The 23,745-nt window shown below is 40.3% G+C and overlaps 1 protein-coding gene across 4 annotated transcripts; it reads right to left on the reverse strand.

Moving 5' to 3' along the window:
* Positions 1 to 436: 436 nt before the first annotated feature.
* Positions 437 to 23,622, reverse strand: SGO2 (shugoshin 2). 4 transcript variants are annotated; one of them, XM_058186234.1, is made up of 10 exons: positions 22,880 to 23,476; positions 22,626 to 22,681; positions 21,262 to 21,420; positions 20,312 to 20,487; positions 12,402 to 12,479; positions 8,696 to 8,784; positions 7,876 to 8,150; positions 3,725 to 5,515; positions 1,529 to 1,640; positions 437 to 1,409 (listed from the first exon to the last, which is right to left on the reverse strand). In XM_058186234.1, the coding sequence occupies exons 3-10, from the start codon at positions 21,404 to 21,406 to the stop codon at positions 1,271 to 1,273; spliced, it is 2,805 nt and encodes a 934-aa protein (XP_058042217.1). In that variant the 5' UTR covers positions 21,407 to 21,420; positions 22,626 to 22,681; positions 22,880 to 23,476; the 3' UTR covers positions 437 to 1,270. The 4 variants fall into 4 exon arrangements, with proteins under 4 accessions (XP_058042217.1, XP_058042207.1, XP_058042215.1 ...); XM_058186224.1 differs by lacking the exons at positions 22,626 to 22,681; positions 22,880 to 23,476 and adding an exon at positions 23,487 to 23,622; XM_058186232.1 differs by lacking the exon at positions 22,626 to 22,681.
* Between the last annotated feature and the right edge of the window lie 123 nt (positions 23,623 to 23,745).

Consider the following 23,745-nt stretch of genomic DNA (forward strand, 5'->3'; position numbering starts at 1 on the left):
TGTATGATAGAAATCGTCGTATATGGGCAACACATTGGATTTGGTCCATTTTTTCCAGAAAATTTATCATAATGTTGGATGTGCCACATCAGAAATAGAAAAGGATTAGGTAAATTAGATAAAATGTTTGCATACAAGAATCCAAAATAAACTATTATATTTTGAATTTTTTGGAACTATGTTCAAAGAATAGTACATTAAATGATTGTGGGGTGGAGGAGGGAACAGTGTTACTGAAGTACTTTGTGACACACCAGATGCCCATTTAATTAAAAAAAACTAGGAAATTGAAAGTAATATAGGGATAAGTCTTTGCCAGAAGTGCAGCTTTTAAGCCTTCACTGCATTTATACTTACCTTGAGATGTATCTACCATTTTATGGCCTATTCATTGATGGAAAAATATTAACTTATTTTTAACATCTTGAAAAATATGGTACAATTGTGTTTGCCTGTCCCCACAACAAATTCTAAAGAAGATCTAGATTTGAGATGGGACATATTTTAACATCCTCCCACTGGGAAAACTGTTACTACTTTCTCCTCATGTAATATTTCTGTTAAAAAAAAGATGGTTACCTCCAAAAAAATAAAGCTGTCTTAATTATACATTCAAAGTTTTAAAGTACAGTGGAAGCTAAACTATAGTATCCTTTCTTTGAGAACAAAGATAAGATTCATTTGGATATTAAAAAATATCATTTATAATTCTATTGATTTAAGAAGTGAACAATTTTACACAAATTACTGAAACATTATTTCAAAATCTCTGAATACATTAATCTGTCATACAACAAAGTAACATTTCTCCATAATGTATTTTTTATATTTTTTCTTATACTGTTTTCTACATGAAAATAAGTTTTGATTACGTGAAATCTGCTTTCCAAGCAAAATGAATGTCTTGACTTTGCCTTATTTTCCTTTATAGTACTTGGATTACTCTACTGACTCTGATGTTGTATGAAGCTTTAAAGTTAGACTTCTATTGCAGTAAATAATAACATGATAATAATATAGAAGACGTGCGAGTGGATAGAATACTGATTTTAGTTTTCATGTTATTTTGACATTTTAGCTAGCTTACATATGCATCTTGAAATAGGTAGAATAAATCTGATGTAATTCAACAGACCTAGTTTGAGAAACAAATATTTGTAGAAAATTTTTTTATTTTTAAAATGAAATCGCTAAAACTAGGTGATTTAAGAAAAAACTCACACCTAGGAAACAATTGTGTTATTCTTTGTCTAAAGACTAATCACCAAATCTAAGCTGAATTTCCTTTTTTAATGTTCTTGGTTTTCCTGGACATTTCAGTTCCTTTCGTCAAGTTCTTCTTTTTTGTTTTGTAGATGGGGGAACTGAGGAAGTCAGTCAATGTAAAGGGGTCACCACGCCTCAGTTTTCTGTAGGAAAGAAACATATAATTTGTTATAAATACTATACTGACTTCATATCCAGAAAACAATATCCAATTTGTACATTCCAACTAAAAAACATACGTGGAACAAAATGTAAAACTAACCTATTCAGGTTAGGCTCTGCATAGGAAACATCCTTTTTTCTTCGTCGGCTTCGATATATTGGAGAAGTTTCAAAATGGACTGAATTGGTCAAATCTTTCAGTATTTTGTTTCCTGTGAATAGAATAAGGTAACTAACCAGTGCTTATGATATGTCAATACTTCCAAGATGAATTCAGTAGATTAGGTAAAAGATAAAGGTTCCCCTCGCACATACGTGCTAGTCGTTCCTGACTCTAGGGGGCGGTACTCATCTCCGTTTCAAAGCCGAAGAGCCAGTGCCGTCCGAAGACATCTCTGGTCATGTGGCCGGCATGACTAAACGCCAAAGGGGCACGGAATCATGTTACCTTCCCACCAAAGGTGATCCCTATTTTTCTACTTGCATTTTTTACGTGCTTTCGAACTGCTAGGTAGGCAGAAGCTAGGACAGGTAACGGGAGCTCACCCTGTTATGCGGCACTAGGGATTCGAACTGCTGAACTGCCGACCTTTCGATTGACAAGCTCAGCATCTTAGCTACTGAGCCACAGTATCCCTCTGTAGATTACTGTTAAGCTGTAGATTATTAATAAGTAAAAGGTTAAAGGTGGGTTTTTTTCATTTTTTTAACTATTTTTACTACATGCCTGTTAATTGGGAGTAAATCAGAATAATTTCTGAGTATATATATCTAGAATTATACAATATTCTACAGCCATGGTCTTTCAAACAACACCATAGTTTGAATTATTAGTTACCAATACGGTATTACTAGTTGCTATTGTTCACCTCTTTCCAAGGAGATGAACAGAAGTCCTAGAGCAAGGTTCTCAAGGCCCGGGGACCAGATTCAGCCCAGGGGATACTTAGATCTGGCCCGCAGAGCCACCCTGGAAACAGCAAAGGACTGTCATTAAGCAAGTCCGATTTCCCCCACTGACTGCTTGCTAGAAGCCAGCTAGGAACATCACAACTGGTGATTGTGTGATTTTGGGAAACTACAGCTGTTGCAAATATATGCTGGTTGTCAAGCATCCAAATTTTAATCGTGTTCATGTGGATGCTGCATTGGTTACAAGTGCAACGAACAGTTGGTCACTTTTTTCAGTGCCACTGAAACTTTGAATGGTCACTAAACAAATGGTTGTAAATCAAGGACTACCTTATTCCTAATCTTTAATCTGCATCTACATCCTTGAATTTTCATCCCATTCGTTCAATTCCTTACTTTTTGGAGCAATTAAAAATTGGTCCAAATCTACAATGTGAATATCTGAAGACAGCTATCAGGACCTCTCAACTTTTTCTTCTGCAAGTAAAATATACTTCGTAGTTTTAACATTAACTTTATTAACATGAACCTATTTTTCATATTTAGGATACTCTTCAGGTATGTCCTTTCTGGCCACATTCATCTCAAGCATAAATACAGTAACCAATTGCTACAGGGCCAGCTGTGTAAAGCCTGAGTAAATCTGCTCAGATTATTTAATAATGGTAGAAAGTTCCTATATGGATAGCCTTTAACTGCCAGTAATGTCATTTTAGAAATATTTTTAAGGGCAATGAATCTGACGAAAAACAAAGTTAAATTAAGAAATAAAGTAAGAATTCAGTTGACAATTCTTAAGTCACTGTATCTTATAATTTGTAAAGCAACAGATAAATGTAGGAATTAAATTTTTATCTTAAAGATTAATATTTATTTTAAAGATTAATTTATACACATTTATGTTAGTTTGTTTTGCTATTCGAATCCAATCCAATCCAATTTTTTATTGGCCAATTGTGATTGGACACACAAGGAATTTGTCTTGGTGCATATGCTCAGTGTACATAAAAGCTTATTGTAAAAGCTTTTTAATATTTCTTCACTGGAATCCTAACACTCTCCATTCACGGTAAAGAAACCAAAATTAGGTTTGTTCACCATATATGTTGATACAGTCTGAGTGAATATAGGCTAGTATTTTATATCACAGTTTCTTACTTTCCAGGGCATTCTTTCTTCATTCTAAGGTGGACAATTAGTCTCTAAATCACCAATAAGTGAAAAAATCTTGATCTAAATTGCAGGAAGTTTGGGTCATCAGAAATGAAAGCACTAGACTCAATAGGATTGCACAAAAAGAAAGCTGAAGGCAAAACCAGGTGGAACTCCTTGGGGCTCATTAGAAACCATCAATTTAATTTGTCTCCAACCTTCTAATACTCACCATTTTCTTGTAGGGCTGCATTTTCTGAACTTGTTTCTGGAATGGCTTGTATGGGCTGCTTCTCTTCTCTTCCAAAAGTCTCAAGTTGGTTAATATTTTTCTTGAAGACAGTTGAGGTTATTGACAAAGCACAATCTCTTTCTGGGCTTTCCTGGGCTTCAACATAACTAGAGCTTTTAGAAAGGCCAACTGAAGGAGAATCAGGATTTAGAGGCAAAGTCTTGGTAATATCCACAATAGTGCCGCAGTCTGGAACTTGGAGAAAATTCCATTTTTTCTGATTGGTTTGAGTGATTTCATATTCCTCTGGTCTTTGAAGGAATGGCTCACAATCAGTACCTTTGTTATCCAAATCACTTACAATGCATGTTTTCTTGCTAAAGCCAGCCTCTTTGCTGTTGGCAGTCCAGTTTGTCTTCTCTGAATGGCTACTTTTTTTAGTTAAAGAGCAACTGTTTAGGGTGGTTGAGGTTTGCCAGTTCTTTTTGACTGAGCTATTATTTTCTTCAAAAAGGGTATCATCATCACCCATTGAAAATACAGATGGCCTACATTTTGATTTATTTCTCTTTTTTTTACTGACTTTTTGAACTTTTTCATTCAACTCAAACACATCAGCATTAGCACTGGAAAGTTCTCTCTGTATCGTATCCCTATCAAAATTCATTGTTTTATCTCTATGTTTTTTCTTTTTAATTTCTGATTGTGAAAGTTCAGAATCTATATTACCTAAACTCTGTTCTTCCATCTCAGTTAATCTATGGGATTCATTATTTTCATGCACCTTCTTCTTTGATTTACGCTTTACATTCAGTCCTAAAACTGCTTCTTGACTAGGAATTTGCTTCTGGAAACCAACTAAATCTTCTGTATTGACAGTGTTTAATGAATTAGACTCTGGGCTCTGGAACTGTCTTTCTAAACTATCTAAGTTTTCCAAGTTTGTCTTTTCTTTAATATGTTGAAAAGAAGCACAATAGTTCCTATCATTAGAAGGCCCTGGATCCAGCACAATGGTTCTTCTATTATTTTTGGTTTTATTAAGGCATTTTGTACTATAACTACAGCTTTTCTCATTTTGTTGAATTTCATTGCTTAATGATCTAGACTCTGGATTTTTGGATTGATTTTCCAAATTCATTTTTTCCAAGTATATTCCTTTTTCAATTTCAGTTGTGTAATTATTTATACAATTTGGCTCCACCACAAAGGTTCTTCTGTTTCGTGTTGTTTGGCCTAAGTGCTGGGAACTACATTTCTCCTTCCTATCCTGATCTAAATTTTCCATATGACAGGCAGACTTAGAAAGTTTTACATTACTACTGTTCAGTTCACTAGTTTTTGACAATGCAACATTAATATCCGGTCTTCCATTATTATCATTATTGAAGCTTAATTTTGATTGATTAGTAGAAAACTTTGTGTTCTTTGTTTCAGCATTATCTTTTTCTAGAGTTTTTGTTTCCTTCACTTTGAGCTTTATAGAGCTTTCACTTTTAGTGCTCAGTGTAATAAGTTCGCCAACTTGACTGATTTCAAGATTCTCTTTAATAAGAGACTCTGTTTCTTTTGTCCCCTGCAGCTTATCATTGTCCGAGACTTCTGTTTCTAGGCTGTTTCCAAATGTAGCAGAAAGGCCTGTTTTACGTTTTTTTCTCGTGGTCACATGTTCACTCAATATACTATCACTGTGTGATCTTGCAGTATCCTTACATTGATGGACAGGATAATTCTTATCCAGGATAGATAGTGAGCAGCTCCTGGGATTCTGTGGCACATTCCAAAGGTTGTCTAGAATGATAATATATTTATTAGGCAAAAAAATCTTCACACTACAAAATAAGCCATTTAAAAAACTTAATGAAATAAAAATACAAAAATAGATCTTTCTTTCTAGTAAAATCCATTTACTTTATCCATTTTTCCAGCAGATATCAGCAAAATACTACTAGTAAATTCACTTCCCAGCCCCTTGCTTTGGAGATTATAGAGTAAGTTACTACAGATAGTCAGTCCTTAGCTTAAAACCATTGGAAGTTACAATGGCACTAAAAAAGAAATGACTTATGACTAGTCCTTGGACTTAAGCATCACAGTATCCCTGCATCACATTATCAAAATGTGGGTGCTTGGTAACTGGCATGTATTTATGATGGTTGCTGCATCTCAGAGTTACATAATTGCCAATTGTGACCTTTCCAGGTGGTTTTCAAAAGCAAAGTCAAGGGAGGGAGCCACATTTGCTTAGCAACCCCACGATTCACCTGTCAACCATGGTGATTTACGGTCAACTGTGTCAAATAAGATTGCAAAATCAGGTGCAACTGACAATCAAAATTGCTTAGGAATGGGGAGAGGCATGGCCAGCATCATGATGAGATGGCGCAAACCCCAGGAGCTCCAGGGAGAGCGCCAAAATTCCTGTCGATTTGGGGGTCCTTAATGGGCCATAGCTGTCCTGGAGGGACAGCGAAGAAAGAAGGCACCGGCCGGCGCGAACAGGGAAGTTGCAAATTCCTTGCAGCACCGGCACCCAGCCTTCGACCCAGTGATGAGGACAGGCAACCATTAGAAGCTGCTAAAGTCAGGACAGCCACACAAGAAGATTGAGCAGGAGTGAAGATCAGAGCAGAGTATTGTTACCAGGTGAGCGATTGGTCAACTCGCAGGTAAGAATTAAAAAAAACAAAAACCCAAGAGATTTTTCTAATTCGCTTGAATTAGTGGCTAATTGGTATGCAGAAATTTAAACAAACAGCAGGAAGGAGAGGAAACAAACAGCAAAGAGGATTTTTAACACAAAAACCCTAAAAGAACTAACGTTCTATCTGGACTCAAAATTGGTTTTGGAAGAAAAAATAAATATTAAAAGGAGAAGAAAATTGAGAGAAAGCATCTTTTGCTAACAAAGGATTAAATTGAGGAAGACAAAGAATGAGAGAGAATGCATACCAATAAAAATGGAGAAATTAGAATTTGAGAGCGAAAAAAGATGTGTTGTGACCCAGGCCCCCGGACTTGGCCTCCTGGAGGAGGATGAATCAGAGAGTGAGGAGGAGGAGCTGGCAAGGCCTGCTTCCCCTGGGCCCTCTTTCTCCCTGGTACTGCCCCAGGAGGAGGAGGAGAGGCTAGCAAGGCCTGATTCCCCTGGGCCTTCTTCCGACTTGGCAACGCCCAAAGTCCAGTTGTTGAGGACCAATCTTGACTCGATGCAAGACTGCGAAGACGTGATCGGTGCGCGCAGCAAAGGAAAAAGTGGGGCAAGCCCTGGGAGTGCTGAGTCACGGAGCGACACCCACAGGGGATAAAAGCAGGAGGAGCTTTGTGGCTCTTTGTGTTGGACAAAGCTGCGAATTTCACGGGCAATCTGTTTCATGGATGGAAGAATCTCTTTGTGAGTGACTTTTGCTTTATCTGTAATTTCCTGGTTACCTTGGTAACAGACTGTTTCAGAGATTTTGGCAGGCGCGTGGGGAAACGTGGCCAGAACATTTCTGTGCCAAAAGGAACCCGGCCAAGTGTAAATAAACTGTTGGCAAAAGGCCTTTGACTGACTTATTTTCTTGGGAGTGTTGTGGGGGAAACAGAACAAGATGTGACTTAGTGAAATAAACAAGACAATATTAGGATATGAATAAAAATTATGAAAAAAGAATATTTTGGCAAAAATTGTAACTTAGTAAAATATAATTGAATATATTGAATTGTATAAGACATGATATGCCCAATACTCTGTTCATAAACCATATATGTGTGTAGGGGAGGAAATTTAAAAAATCAATAAAAACTTGTTTAAAAAAATTGCTTAGCAATGGGAACTCCGGTCCTAATTATAGTCATAAATTAAGGACTATCAGTATGCTGCTATATTAGATTGGACTGAACAATGTTTCTAAATCCCATTCTAAAGAGTGAGATATAGATAGTAATGAATAACACACATTTGTAGATCTAAGGAAGATGTACCCAGCAGCTACAATCTAACTTCAGGACATGAGCAGAACATGCATTTTGGGATTTAATTCTATGTAAATACAGAATATGCAAATATAACAGTGCAGCTCAGAACATAATTTCACAATTTAATATTCCTTTGAATCATAAAAAGTTCTATATGGTGTAGTACAAGATAAGATTGTTCCAGAACATACCTCCAAAAACTGTGCTTGAATTCAATGCCAAAGTAGAGTCATCTACTCCATGTAATCCTGGATCACTATTTCCACTGCTTGCCAATACTTTGTCAGTGAAAGAAGAGAATGACTTCTTTACCTCCTGGAAAGACATACTTCTCCAAGTTTCACCAAAAGCAGATTCCAATGGATCTAAAGGGAATTTCTCCAGACTGGTGGATGTCTTTCTGCCACTGCCACTTCCTTCATCATCCACATGAGACAGTGGAATTCTCATAAATTTTTGTGCCATTCTGGAAAGTTAAAAGCCAAAAGAATGACAAAATTAGGTTAACGTTGTGCCATTTATATAACAATTAAAGTTCTTATCATTAAGTATTTAATTAAATGTGGTGTAGTAGTTAGATGTTCATTAACCCTGGAGTTCTATATTCAAGTCCATATTTAGCCATGGAAACTCAGTTAAGCGATTTCAGGCCAGCCGGTCACACATTTTCCCGTTGTTATATGGGAAAATGGAGCCCTATATATGCAGTTCCCTTTACAAGTATAAACTGCCTTGGAAAGGAGAATGAAACAAGCAGGGTCATAGAAAACCAGTTCTAAAAAAGTGGGGAATAAAGGTGGATGAATTCAATTTATAAGATGATCTGAATTTTTAAGCTGGGAGAATACATTTCCTAAAGCTTATTTTCTAAAAAATTATGTCCAATAGCACCCAGAATGCAGAGCCCTCAAGCAATGATAAAGCAAAATTGTATCTTTGGGATACAAAAGGGATGACTCTTCCCACATCACTACAACAATAGTATATACTATTCATTATATTTGTGCATACCTAAGACAGTTGCTACCATCCTGACTGCAAGAAATATCATGAGAATCATTGTGGTCTCTTTTATCCAGCAATGAAGAATAGGAATCACTCTACGGGAGAAAAGACCATGTAAGATTTAAGATTAACATTTAACTCTTAAATTTTATAGTTGACAATCCATATCCACAACAGATGTGAGAGTTTGACCTAGTTCATATATATTGCTAAGCTGTAATATGCTTTGTTAAGCACAACATGTATGAACTTACCCACTACATATGACTATTATGTGTAAACTGAATTACTGTATCTTTTTCAAATTCTGGCATAACATTAATTATGAATCTGCACATTTTAGAATGGTGCTTAAATGATCATAGAACCCTATTGCTGCCTCATTGTGGCAGGGAGATGTTCTTGGGAAGGATGAGCAAGAATGCCAGTAGTATATACCAACAGTATATAATTTAAATAATGTCACTCAAGATGTGAAGATCATTCCAGCTGCCCACCTAGAGCAAGTAAGTATCTATATAGCAGCAACAGTGTAGAAAGTTCTAGGTGATTGCTTTTGTGACTACGGAAAAGGCATAATTTCATATTCAATAGAATATGAAAGCAGTGGTAAATGACTCCTGCATTTTACCAAGAAAAGCAGATAAATAAGGTAAAGTGATAGATGATATAATGCTGGATGTTACTCAACAAGTTACTGAGAAAATGCTAAGTATCTTTTGGAGTATTAATGGTGCAGGTAGTCCTCAACTTACAACCACAATTGAGTCCCAAAATGCTGTGCTAAGTGAAACATTTGGTAAACAAATTTTGCCCCATTTTATGACACAGTTGTTAAGTGAATCACTGCAGTTATTAAGTTAGCAACACAGCTGTTAAGTGAATCTGGCTTCCCAATTGACTTTGCTTGTTAGGAGGTCACAAAAAGTGATCACATGACCCTGGGACACTGTAATCATCATAAATATGAGTCAGTTGCCAAGCGTCTGTATTTGATCACACAACCATGGAATGCTGCAATGGATGTAAATGTGAAAAATTGTCATAAGTCACCTTTTCCAATGCTGTTGTAACTTTGAACAGTCATTAAATGAACTGTTATTGTAAGCTGAAAACTACCTGTATTTATGACTTGATTAAATCTAGAGTTCCCACATAAATCAGAATTAAAGCTAAAGGCATGTTTTGACTGCACTGATTGGAATATTTTTAAAGATACCTCTGCAGACCTGGATGAACTCACAGATACTGTAACATCATATGTCAGCTTCTGTGAAGACCTATGTGTACCTACAAGGAACTTGCGAATACACAGTAATAACAAACCTTGGTTTACACCTAAACTTAAGCAGCTACGACATTCCAAAGAGGAAGCCTACAGAAAAGGTGATAAAATGCTGTACAATCAGGCCAGAAATGCACTAACAAGGGAGATAAGAGCAGCAAAAAGAAGCTACTCTGAAAAGCTAAAGAATCAATTTTCAGCAAATGAACCAGCAAACATGTGGAAAACTCTTAAAAATATCACCGGCTATGGCAAACCTCCTTCCCAGGCTGAAGGTAATCAACAACTGGCAGATGACCTGAATGAGTTTTACTGCAGGTTTGAAAGGAAACTACAGCCACCTATCTCCACAACTCCCATCTCAGACACACCAACAACAGCCAAGCCTCCTACAACTGACCCCATTTCATTGGGTTCACAACCCCTAGTGATCACAGAAAAGGAAGTGCAGGACCTATTTCACAGACAAAAGCCAGGAAAAGCTCCAGGCCCAGACAAGATAACTCCTTCTTGCTTAAAAGTCTGTGCTGACCAATTGGCCCCATCTTCACCCATATTTTCAATAAATCACTAGAGATGTGCTATGTTCCTTCTTGCTTCAAACGCCTACCATCATCCCAGTGCCAAGAAGCCCACCATCAAGGAACTGAATGACTACAGACCAGTTGCTCTAACATCTGTAGTCATGAAAACCTTTGAAAGGCTAGTGCTTTCCTACCTGAAACCATCACGAATCCGCTGTTAGACCCCTTGCAATTTGCATACCGAGCAAATAGATCAACAGATGATGCTGTTAATATGGCTCTGCACTACATCCTACAACATCTTGAGTCTCCAAAGACCTATGCAAGGGTCCTTTTGTAGACTTTAGTTCAGCATTCAATACCATCATTCCAGACATTCTTCTAACTAAGCTAAACCAGCTACAGGTACCGGAACAGACTTGTAAGTGGATCACAAGCTTCCTAACAAACAGGAAGCAGCAGGTGAAGCTAAGCAAGATCACATCAAATACCTGTACAATTAGCACAGGGGGGCCCCCAAGGCTGTGTGCTCTCCCCACTTCTCTTCTCTCTGTATACCAATGACTGCATCTCCAATGATCCATTTGTTAAGCTACTGAAGTTCGCAGATGACACAACAGTGATTGGTCTCATTCGAGACAATGACGAATCCGCATATAGACGAGAGGTCGAACGACTAGCCTTGTGGTGCAACCAAAACAATCTGGAACTGAACACACTCAAAACCGTAGAAATGGTGGTAGACTTTAGGAAAAACCCTTCCATACTTCCACCTCTCACAATACTTGACAACACAGTATCAACAGTAGAAACCTTCAAATTTCTGGGTTCTATCATATCGCAAGATCTCAAATGGACAGCTAACATCAAAACATCATTAAAAAGGACAACAAAGAATGTTCTTTCTGCGCCAACTCAGTAAGCTCAAACTGCCCAAGGAGCTGCTGATCCAATTCTACAGACGAATTATTGAGTCTGTCATTTGCACCTCTATAACTGTGTGGTTCGGTTCTGGAACCGAACAAGAAAAAGACAGACTTGAGAGGAAAATTAGAAGTGCAGAAAAAATAATTGCTACCAAGTTGCCTTCCATTGAGGACCTGTCTACTGCACGAATCAAGAAGAGGGCCGTGAAAATATTTGCAGATCCCTCGCATCCTGGACATAAACTGTTTCAACTCCTACCCTCAAAAGCAGCTATAGAGCACTGCACACCAGAACAACTAGACACAAGAACAGTTTTTTCCCGAAGGCCATCACTCTGTTAAACAAATAATTCCCTCAACACTGTCAGACTATTTACTGAATCTGCACTACTATTAATCGTTTCATAGTTCCCATCACCAATCTCTTTCCACTTATGACTGTATGACTATAACTTGTTGCTAGCAATCCTTATGATTTATATTGATATATTGATCATCAATTGTGTTGTAAATGTTGTACCTTGATGAACGTATCTTTTCTTTTATGTACACTGAGAGCATATGCACCAAGACAAATTCCTTGTGTGTCCAATCACACTTGGCCAATAAAATTCTATTCTATTCTATTCTATAAAACACAAATTAGCTGGCTCAAATTATCATATTTTGGACACTTTGTGCAAAGACATAGATCCCTTGGAAAATCTATCTTTCTAAATAAATCAATCTTTAAATTTGGAAAAGATGGAAAGAAAGAAAAGACAAAGTCCAGTAGAAAGGTGGACGGACTTGATTACAGCAATAATAGTTATGCTACTGGGAGACCTGAATGGTCTGTCTGGGAAGAAATCATCCTGGAGAGGGCAGTCTATGTGGCTGCTAAAGAATTAACACTGACATATTGGCATATAATCAGATTAAATGATGCTTACAAAAACCAAAGAAATTCATTCTGAAAATATTGTCTATTTGTTCACCTCAGAAAAACTGGTCAGCTTGATTGCAGTTTGAAAGCAGCTGTTCATAAAGAGCTGCAGTTCATCAATATATTTTTTCTGCGCAGGACAAACAAATCTTTTTAGTTTTAGTTTACTATAATAATACTCAGAATAAAATTTGGCTTGTTGGATCAATTCAATGTCCTCCAGCAGCTAAAATGTTATTCATTATATCCTTTCAAAATATTCTAGTTATTAGAAATAATCCATTACCTCTCAGACCATTTTATAATTTTTACAATGACACGAATTTTATTAGAGACATCTGGAGAAATCATCATATGAATACTAATATTAACAATAATGTACTTAATTAGTCATGAGGCCATATCAAAACACAATAAACTTACGTGAAAGGCAAAACTAGAAGAAAATGGGCGTTGGCTTACCTGAACACCCCTTCTTGGAGAAGTGGGAATGCCGGTCAGGTTGGGGTTTCTCCTGTACTAGCCAATTAGGACTGAGTCTGCATATTTCTTTTGGCCCCGCCTCTCTTGCCTTCCAGCTTTTTCGGCGAGGACGCTGTAGCAGACTGATGTGTCTACCCGAAACGAGAAAGAATTAGTAGCCACCCCACCCCGACAACCTTTGAGCCGGCAGGAATACCCCAGGGTGGGGCTGACCGCCATTCCCACTTCTCCAAGAAGGGGCATTCAGGTAAGCCAACGCCCATTCTCCCAGTCAGTGGGAATGCCGGTCAGGTTGGGGACATACCAAAGTAGATGTCCTTATCTGCTGGCTCTCCAATGATGGGTCCGACAGGACGTGTTGAAGCACCCGTCGTCCAAAGGCCGCATCGGCCGATGCTTAAGCGTCCAATTTATAATGTCTTATGAACGGTGTCGGGGATGACCAAGTGGCTGCAGTACAAATCTCCTGAATCGAAGCGTGCGTGTTCCATGCAGCCGAAGTTGCTGCACTCCGGGTAGAATGAGCCAAAATGCGCCCTGGAACTGGCAACGATTGGTGCTGATATGCAGTCGCGATCGTAGATCAGATCCATCTGCTCAACGTACGAGAATTGACCTTTAGGCCCAAAGAGGCCGGTAAGTATGATATGAACAAGGCCTCTTACTTCCGAAAGGCCTCTGTACGGGAAATGTAAATCTCCAACGCCCTGCGGACGTCAAGTGTGTGCCAAACTTCCTCCCGTCTGTGCGTTGGCGAGGGACAGAAGTCTGGCAGAACTAGTTTCTGTGCTCGATGAAAAACCATATTCACCTTAGTCATGAAGGTGGGATCAAGTTTAAGAATTACTGTATTGGAGTGGAACACACAGAGATCTTTCCTGATCGAAAGTGCTGCAAGTTCGGAAACTCTACGTGCTGAAGTAATAGCAACCAGAAAGGAGACTTTGAATGACAAAAATCGAAGATCGGCTCTTCTCAGAGGTTCAAATGGAGGCTTGGTCAAAGCTGTCATAACCACATTGAGCTTCCACGTAGAGAAGTGGTGAATCGCTGGCAGGCCCCTCAGAAAAATTAGAGGCCCTTCTCAGAAAAATGTGAATTAGGGGATCCTTAGCCGCCGTGGTGAATGAGCCTCCCACCAACATAGAAGAGAGTGCCGCCACTTGCCTGCGTAATGTATTAGGCGCCAGACCTTTCTTGAATCTGTTTTGCAAGAAACGTATAATGTGGTAAACTGACGCCTCAGTGAGTGTCACTGAATTGTCTCTACACCAAGATCTGAAGGATTGCCAAGTGTTTTCATAAATTCGAGAAGTGGACGGTCGGCGGGAAGCCTGAAGAATGTCAATCACCTCATCCGGGAGGCTTGCGGCCCTTAGAAATCCCCGCTCAATCTCCAGACGGTGAGCTGGAACCACTGGGGACCACTGGGGACAAGACTCACTTCGTTGTCTGGGATTCTCCATGGTGGGGCCACGGACAGGGAGAGAAGGTCTGCGTACCAAGGCCTCCGTGGCCAATGAGGGGCTACCATAATGATCTCGGCCCTGTATTGAAGAATCCTTGAGATAACTTTGGGAATCAGGGATAGGAGCGGGAACGCATACAGCAGATCTGATGGCCACGGGCATCGCAGGGCATCCACTCCTTCCGCTCTCGGAAATGGATATCGGGAGAAGAACCTCGGGACTTGGTGGTTGAGATTCGAAGCAAACAAATCCACCGACGGCTGGCCAAATCTGGACACCAGACGCCGAAACAAGGAGGGGTGAAGCGACCACTCTGTTGGATCTATCGTGGTGCAGCTGAGTGAATCCGCCTGTATATTTGCGCTCCCAGAAATGTGACCCGCTGATAGAGACAGAGTGTTGGACTCTGCCCAAAGGCCAAGGCGTAACATCTCTTGCATCAGAGCTACTGAGTGTGTACCGCCCAGTTTGTTGACATGTGCCTTCGCCGTTATATTTTCTGTTAGAACTAATACATGCTGACCGATGACCAAGTTCTCAAAGTTGCGAAGTGCCAGATAAATGGCCCTGAGTTCTAACAGATTGATGTTCATCTGGCACTCTTGTTCTGACCAACGACCCTGAGCCATGTGGGGACCCAAATGGGCACCCCAACCACTGAGACTGGCATCCGTGGTAATAGTTATTCTTGAAGGCTCTCGGAAACTGCTGCCTTTGGACAGGGCCTCTGAAGTTCACCATGCCAGAGAATCCCTGACTTCTTGGGATATAACAACCTGTTTGTGGTCCGGGCTGCGATGACAACGTTGATGTGGTAACAGAAACCATTGAAGGGGCCTGCAGTGAAGACGGGACCATGGAACTATGCCAAAGGTAGACACCCATCTTACCCAAAAGTTGGGATAATTGCAGAATAGATGAGTATCTGCGCCTTCTGCATTGGGAAACTAACGAGGAAAGACTAGTTTTACGTTCCTCAGATAGGAATACCATTAATTCTAAGGAATATATTTGGGCCCCTAGATGTAGGATTCTAGTGCTTGGGTGAAGGTTGCTCTTTTCCCAATTGATACAGAACCCGTGTGCCTGGAGTTCCCTAACAGTGACCTGTAGATCTAAGTTGGCAGAATCCAAAGAGTCGGATTGTACAATATCAAGATATGCCTGTATCCTGATGGGAAAGGAACGGATATGGGCTATAAGGGCTGCCAGGACCTTTGTGAACACTCTTGGGGCCGATGAGAAGCCAAACGGCATAGCCCTATACTGGAAATGCCGTCCAGAGTAAGCAAAACGAAGGTACTGGCGGAACTGGGGATGTATGGGAATGTGGAAATAAGCCTCTGACAAGTCAATGGAGGACAGGAAGTCCCCCTGGCGAATACTGGACAATATTGAAGAGAGTGAGGACATCTTGAACCGATGGTACTTAATGTATTGGTTCAAAGATTTCAAATCAAGGATAGCCCTCCATCCCCCCGAGGATTTGGGTACTACAAACAGTCGTGAATAGAATCCCAGTCCGCGTTCACCGTGCGGCACTGGTTCGATTGCTCCAATGGATGAAAGATGTTCAATTGCCAAATTAATTAGATCTCTAGCCAAAGATAGCTGAGACATGTGACAACGTACAAAAACCCTTGGGGGTCGGGCTAGGAACTCAAGGGAAAGACCGTCCCTCACTGTAGATTTGACCACGTATCAGAAGTCGTGCGGTCCCAAATGGGGAAAAAGTGTGAGAGACGGGCCCCAATTGGGAGAGCATTAACATTATTTGGATCTCCTAAATGGTCAGCCTCTACCTCCCCTGTATGATTTTCTGGACGAGAATCCAGACCCCTGTCTGCCCTGGAAATAGCGTTGTGTGTTACTGACCTGTCCAAAGGCACGTTGAGCTTGTTGTTGGTTGAAAGGTTCCGAGCTCCGAAAGGACTGGGGTCTGCTGTAAGGTTGGCTGCGAGACTCACCTCGGCATGACAAAGTGGGAAGAATCTTGCGTTTGTCGCGTGTCTCAATTAGTAGCGGTTCAAGAGGGGCCCCAAACAGCTTGTCGCCCGCGTAAGGCGAAGAGGCCAAACGCCATTTACTACGGGCATCGGCTTGCCAGTTTCAGAGCCACAGTAGCCATCTAGATGTGACTGAGGCTCTGATGGCCTTGGCTGCAAACCGGGCTGCATTGAGTGTCACATCCGCTGAGTACTCTAGTGAGGCTCGAATCTTATTCAGATCTTGGTGAGACCTCAGGTCAGAAGGCAGGATGCTTTCCTGGAGTTGTTTGATATCAATGACGTGCGATCGAAAAAAGAAGACATGGTGGCCCGGGCAGCCCAAGCAGCCGCTTGATGACCTTTGATGAGCATCCTTTCAGCTCTTTTGTCCTCTGGTTTCAGAGATTCCTCCGGTGGACCCGCAACTGGAGATGCCGAAGTCAGCGCTACAATGGGAGCATCTACTGAAGGCACCTGAAGAGCTAATTCTAGATTAAAGGCTACACTATACAGTCTTTTATCTTGACCGTTAGGGATAGGTCCCGAGCCCGGGACTGACCATTGTCATTGAGCCACATCTACAAATAATTTGGGTGCTGGAACCTTTTCAGTCTCCAATGCCTGTTCTACAAAGAATGCATTGGTAGGGTCTGGAGGTGCAGAAGTTTCTTGAGAAGGTCTGGAGCCCCCCAATTTGGTAGTTTGCAGTGCTTTATGTAAAAGTGACCTGAACATATGTGGGTTGAAGAGACCAACAAATGCAGGCTGATCAGGTTCCAGATCCTCATCATCAGATAGAGCCTCCTCCCTATGTGACTCCTCCTCCTCAGACCAAGACCCTTGGGCTTCCAAATCCTGTACCTGATAAAATCTGTCATGAGGAGCTGTAGACCCTCTAGGTCTTTGAGGCCCTTGTGGCCCTCCTGGGATGTTAGAGACAGAACTGGGCTGAAGACACTGAGTTAGACTTTGTTTGATCACCTCAGAAATCATGTGACCAAAGGCCTCTGGAAACCTGGGTTCTGGCTTAGTATTTGAGTAGGATGTATATTTGAAGGACAACCTAGGGCAGGAGTAGGAAGAATCTTCACTGGTTGAGAAGAATACATTGGAGGGGAGGCGTGGGCTGAGGTCATGGGACTTTGACTGACCGGATCGGGAATAAATTGAAACAAGGCCTCAACGCTGGCAGAAGATTAATGATCAGATCTGAAGGAACGATCTGGGGACCAGGCTGTTCTGGGAATAACATTTTCCTGTGGGCTAAGCTCCCTCAATGGAGCAGTTACTGGCCCTTTATTATGGGAAGAGGCATTATCCCTATTCTGGGATTGTGCTCTATCAATTGCTCTTTCAATTTCCCTATGATGACGTTCTTCTGCCTTAGAGGGCTTGGATACCTTAGGCCTCGCAGAAGATGTCTTGGATTTCCTCTTCTGGCCAGAGGAAATGCCCTCCCCCAGACTGGGTGGGAGATCCTCCCTCTCATAAGGTGTTCAGAGCCCCTTGCTGAGTCATCCGCCATATTGGGAATTCCTGACTCTCCGTTTCCCGCCAAAAGAAATTTTTTAATTACTCGCAGTTCAGCAATCCACGTGTAGGAGATTGAGGCCGAAGAGCTTGGGCTAAACAGCCCTTGCAGGCAGTGGGAAGGGCTGGCTGGGCTTCCTCACTCTCCAGCAATTTAATAAAGTCCCCAGGGCCAGCCAAAACAAGCCTGTCAGTAGCCCGTTCCAAGCGGTGGAGAAACACACCGCTTCCAATAAGCCAGCCAAATGAGCCCTTTAGCAGTTCACTCCAGACTGCGTTTCCAATTAGCAGCAGAGCGAGGCTTCAAGCTCTGCTGCTGTTCCTTTAAGAGCCCTCCCAATGGGGAAATCAGACTCACGGCTTGCCTAGGCGCGGAATTAAGCATCGCGCCGAGCCGCTGCAGGAGGGAACTGTAGCCCTCCGCACAGACACCCTCCCTGAATAGGGAATTGTGGGGTGCGGGGGAGCCTTCCCAAACGCTCAACCCCCGCAGGAACTGCCGGCTGACAGCCCTGTGCCATCTCCTGCGGCCCTCGGCGGCTATGAGCAAAGGCTCTCCTCGCCGGAACGTAATTTCAAAGTAAAAGTCTTTTTTTTTAAAAAAAATTATAAATACAACTATACATACAATCCAGCCAATTTCCAATAAAACAAGGTCTAAGCAGGGTAGACACATCCAGTCCTCTGCTAGACCGAGTCGAAAAAGCTGGAAGGTAAGAGAAGCGGGGCCAAAAGAAATATGCAGACTCGGTCCTAATTGGCTAGCACAGGAGAAACCCCAACCTGACCGGCATTCCCACTGACTGGGAGAATGCATTGTATATTTATTATCCCTATAGCTTTTTCCAAGCCAATCCATATATATACTTTTCAGATATATTGTTTTATTCAAATAAAAAGATTAATAATATTTGGGTTCTGATCACATTTATGTTATTCAAATGTATGGATACCAATAAATCATTGATTTAATATTGATCTCTCACTTTTCTATATAGTACAGCTGGAATTCAGTAATATACACTATGTGCCATATCCTCAATCTGAGGAGCATCATAAATACAGCCACATTTATGAATTTGGTTAAACCCTCTACATTTAATCTTTGTAGCTAAATGTTCAAATCACACTCAATATCTCATGAGATAACTGAACATTTTGTATTTAGGGTATTTTTAAATTTGAAAGGTGCATTTATAGAGGCACTTCAGTGTGCCAGCCTTATAATGCTGTACCTGTTTGAGCTTTTATGTCCAAGATTATTTGAATGGCAATGTTTTTAACTTGTTCTCCAGAGATGGTTGAACATAATTTTTAAATTGTACAATCTAAGAGATCTGTAACTGAGATTTAATCTGATGTATCAGACAAAATTTGGGAGTCTTATCAGTTTCCATAAAATTAATTATTCACCAACAATTATATGCCTTAATAATAGAGGATTATATATGGGTAGTCCTCATGTTATAATCAATCACTTAGTGGTTGTTCGAATTTATAATAACCCAAAAAGGGGGATTTATGACCTGGATTTAAGGTTCTGATGATTTGGCCCCCTTGGCAGTCATGTGACTGAACTTTGGGTGCTTGGCAACATGGCCGCATTTATGGCAAAATTGTAACTATAGAAATTTCAGATTCACTTTAGGACCGCAGCAGTCACTTAATGACAGCTACAAAAAAGGTAATAAAATATTTTTTGAAAAAAATCGTAAAACAATTTTACGACCATAATGGGCAGTCTCCATTATGATTGTACGTCGAGGACTACCTCTATATATTCCCAATTTGACTGTAATTGCAGCAACTGGATTTCATTTAACAATTAGAAAATGTATTTCAGAATTTGTACTGTAATTTGACATAACTAAGATCATGGTTGTAAAAAAAAACATGTTCAGAATTAAATTGCCAAGGTTTTTTTTAATCTAAGATTTTAGGTCTCAAAAACAGAGTAGCAATAAACATTACAATTTCTAAAAATTGGCAACAAAGTATAACATTTTTTTAATTAGCAATCTACATCAGGGGTCCCCAACCCCTGAGCCACAGCCCACGAGGCCGTGCAAGCAGCAAGTGAGGGCACACACACAGCTCTGTTGGCATGAGCAGTGGGTTCTTGTGCAAGTGCTTACATCACACCTATAGCTCCACTTGTAAATGGAGTTTGCAAATGGAGCAGTGTATGCAAGCGCATGTGTCTGCTGCTTGCACAGAACCATTCCTTCTCCCCACCCCCTGCCAAGCCAGAAAGGTTGGGGAACACTGATCTACATCATTCTGTGGTAACAACAATATTTGTAATATTGTGCATTTACCAGAAAAATACATTATCTTAATATTTTCTCAAGTGCTTTACTCACTGGGAATGTAATAACACAAATAATCTAGACTAGATTTAGGATTTCAAAATCCCCTTCTATATAGTGCAAATTTTAAACAAAAAAGGATTCCAGTTCCTCCAAAAGCACAGAATTTTGCTAATATCCTACCACAGAGGAGAGCTTTTGGCGCAAGGAAGCATTTTCAAAGTGACCCAACTCTACTTCTTTCTGCAGCCACATCTTGTCATCAGTAAGTTTCTGGGCTGTTATCTTGGCAGCATTGAGGGCCAGAGCCAATGCTTTGTTGTTCTGTTTCAGGGAGACCTTAATTATAGAGGAATTATCTATACAGAAAAAAGTGGGAAACAAAAATTAGAGGATGTTGTTTTTGTCTTTGCCACATTTGATCCCCAATTTAAGGTTAAGCAGCTCTGAAGTTTTCTGAAGTTTGGGACAGGTTCCCCAGTCTCCATGCCAACAACTTTCCTCATCAGTAAATGATTTGAGTTGCCAGCTTTCTTTCCTATCAGCAAGCGAGTTTTCCAATTGTTCACTTTGTGGTTGCTTCAGATATAATTAAGTACTCTCTAGTATTCTTTCAAGCCAAGTCCCAAAAGGTATTCACGCTACAAAACTCTTACAGGACCATGATCAATTACAGCTGGCTTGTTCAAAATTTGTGATAAGCATGATTTAGGTGGAAGTAGCATTTAATATCCCAGACATGCATTTTAATCTCTCTGAGCATGTGTCAAGTGAATCACATAAAGTCATACGTAAAGATTCAGTTTACGCTAAGAACCAAAATAGAATATTTAAACCTATGTGGGGTAGCAAGTCTGTGCACCATTGTCCTTCCTCAATATTCCTAGGCATACTTGCTTCTGCAGCATTTCTCTTGCAGAGAGGGTGCTATTCAAGATCAAGCAACCAAATCCCCATTTCAGGCCTCAACACTGAAAATGAAAATGTCAAGAACCCAAGAAGCAAAATGTTTCTTATGGATTATTTAATTCGCTTTCACCAGAAAATGGCAAGATATGTCACTTTTCTGCTATCATGACTTGCAGCGTGCACACCTCTTCATTAATGCTTACATGTTGAATATGGCTACTTACTAATTGTTCTTGTTTTAATCTTTGATGCCAGGGAAGCATTCATCTTTGCTGTTTTTAAAACTCCGTGTTTTTTTTCTTTCATCCGTTCCCTGACTCCATTCTTAAAGAACACTGAGGATGTTTCTGTGCATTCCTGGAATGCCATTTTTTCCAACAATCCTGCCAAATGTATAAAGAAACAGAGATATCAAATAGCATCTTCTTTTTCTAGTCTACAATCATTATTTCTTTTTGATCTTTTTGTTTTGTTTCTTTACAGTTTTCTTTACAGTTGTAACTCTAAAGCAAGAACAAGTGAGTCATACACATCCACTCAAAGTTAGACCTCTCACTTCATCACACTTGCCATTTTTACCTTTATTTTTGTTTTACAGATTTCACTGTACTTTCTATGTTTGATTGTTATGAGCTACCCAGAGTTGCTGGGAGCCGGGTGCCAAACACGTTTAATAAATTATGGTTATTATCTTTTTCACATTCAGGTCATTTCATAGCCATAATAAAGAGTTTGAGAAGGAAAGTACCAACATGCATTCAAAGTAAGTTAAATCTAGGAAGTTGGTCAGACTAGAGTTATACACAAGATACATCACTCTAGTTCATAAAATATAGGCATCTGATTTAATAGCTTCTCATAGTTCTTAGCATGCTGCTATTTGAGTATGTGTGTGAGCATAGGTGGCTACCTAAAATCGTGTTCACAAAAAAGAGAGAAAATTGTTCATGAAATTAAAATTGTGTGTTATTGATTTTAGAGGGAATACTGCACACCAGAGAGCATCCCCTTGGTCTTGAAATTTGTATCTCCAATTATACTACAGATGTATTCACACACAACAGTAAAGTTGTTCTGCTTTATTCAACCAAAGACCTGCTAGTGAACACTGCCCCATTTGGCTTTTTTGAGAAGTGTAAATAACTTAATAACAAGGAATGCACCAGATTGATAAGGATCTCTTTTGAACCCAGATCCTGTCAAGCCAAGAGCCATATAAGATAATTCTTTTACACTTCATATTTGGCCTACCAAAAAGGACATACAAGTTTTAAGCGTGTAGGGACACTGATCCAAATAGTTCCCACTTTTTATGGAAAAGCCCTCCCTAAATGAATGGATGTGCATGACCCACAGATCCTGCACACTGCCCCAAGTCATTAATACAGTGATAGGTAATATAACCCCATAACACTCTCACATAAAGTCTACAGGAAAGTCAGTAATATATTTGAAAAACCACCCTAAACACAAGATTTTTGAAGTTGTGCATATTAATGAATTCTGGGGAGCAAAAAGGTTTCTCTTGAGGGCACTAGTTCTTTGTTTGTAGAGTTAACAATGGAAATGAAACAACTCCTCCTTTTACCTTATGCTTGAAGAACAGGATCATTCTTCCTTGCTAGTAATTTTTCATAGTATCCTCTTATAAGGAAGAAAGGGTTAAAAAAATCAAAGAAAGGTAAATAAAATACAAATTTGTTAACCATCCCATGTATTTTTCTGCAGTGTAACTGTCAATTACATGCAATTTAGTCACTAAAACTATTCAGTGAGATAATCCAGGATCAAATCCAAACATAGCCAAGATTCCCAATATGGGTCAATCATAACCCAACATACCGTATGTTACAGGTATGTCCAGATGTATGGCTACAGCGTATGGTTGCAAATTTACAGATGACTATTAGATGGTAAGAAAGAGAGCTTCCTCCTATCATCTGATAACTCCCTAGGCTAGAGCTTTGCAATCCAAATCAATGGGGAATTGACATTGCAACCTAGACTGGGGAATTCAACTTGAGAAACGCTGGCCTAGATGAAAGTAAACGAAATATAATGCCTTCTCATAAGCAGGCACAGAATTATAAAAAAAAGAAGTATAAAGAAACTGAGATGAATATACAAGAACGATCCAAGCCACGGCAGCAACAGTTGCTACAAGAGGCATATCACGTCACCATTCCCAATCGAGCGGCCGGCGGCATCTTAAAATGGTCAGAGAAACCTCGTTTGCGCAGACGGCTTAGGCAAGAGGGTCGCCTTTTCGTCTGCCACGCAGCCCCTTCTGAGGAAGAGGCGATTACTCTTTCCGGCGTTCATTAAAAAAAAGAAAGAAAGAAAGAAAACCTTTCGGATCTACCCCGGTTCTTTTTCTCCCCTCAGTATCTTGAAACGGACTCAACCCCCTTGGAAATGTTAGAAGTCGAAAAGGTCGCCGGTTACTCGCCTGTCGGCTCAGCTGCAGGCTGCCCTCCAGGCGCAAAACGCCACATCTCTACTCCGCGGCTCCCGGCCTTTGCCATGTTTTCATTTGAAATTGGTCACGTGACGCCTTACATCCTCCCCCGCCCCTTGCCCTCAGCAACGGTCGCTGCCTCCGAACTTCTCTCGGGAGGAGGAAATAAGCACAAAGAGGAGGTTAAGGGATGCGCAGGGAGCCAGCCTCCCCCACCCTACCCCGGCAAACCTCGTTAGTCCAGCAGTTG

Source organism: Ahaetulla prasina, chromosome 1 (genome assembly GCF_028640845.1).
Source record: "Ahaetulla prasina isolate Xishuangbanna chromosome 1, ASM2864084v1, whole genome shotgun sequence".
NCBI lineage: Eukaryota > Metazoa > Chordata > Lepidosauria > Squamata > Colubridae > Ahaetulla > Ahaetulla prasina.

Coding starts and splice junctions, on each gene's coding strand:
- SGO2 (XM_058186224.1), bottom strand. CDS start 23,562: ATGGCAAAGGCCGGGAGCCGCGGAGTAGAGATGTGGCGTTTTGCGCCT. Junction 20,488..21,261: donor GATTAAAACAAGAACAATTA/GTAAGTAGCCAT, acceptor TTTTCTGTATAG/ATAATTCCTCTATAATTAAG. Junction 12,480..20,311: donor GCCAAAAGCTCTCCTCTGTG/GTAGGATATTAG, acceptor TGTCCTGCGCAG/AAAAAATATATTGATGAACT.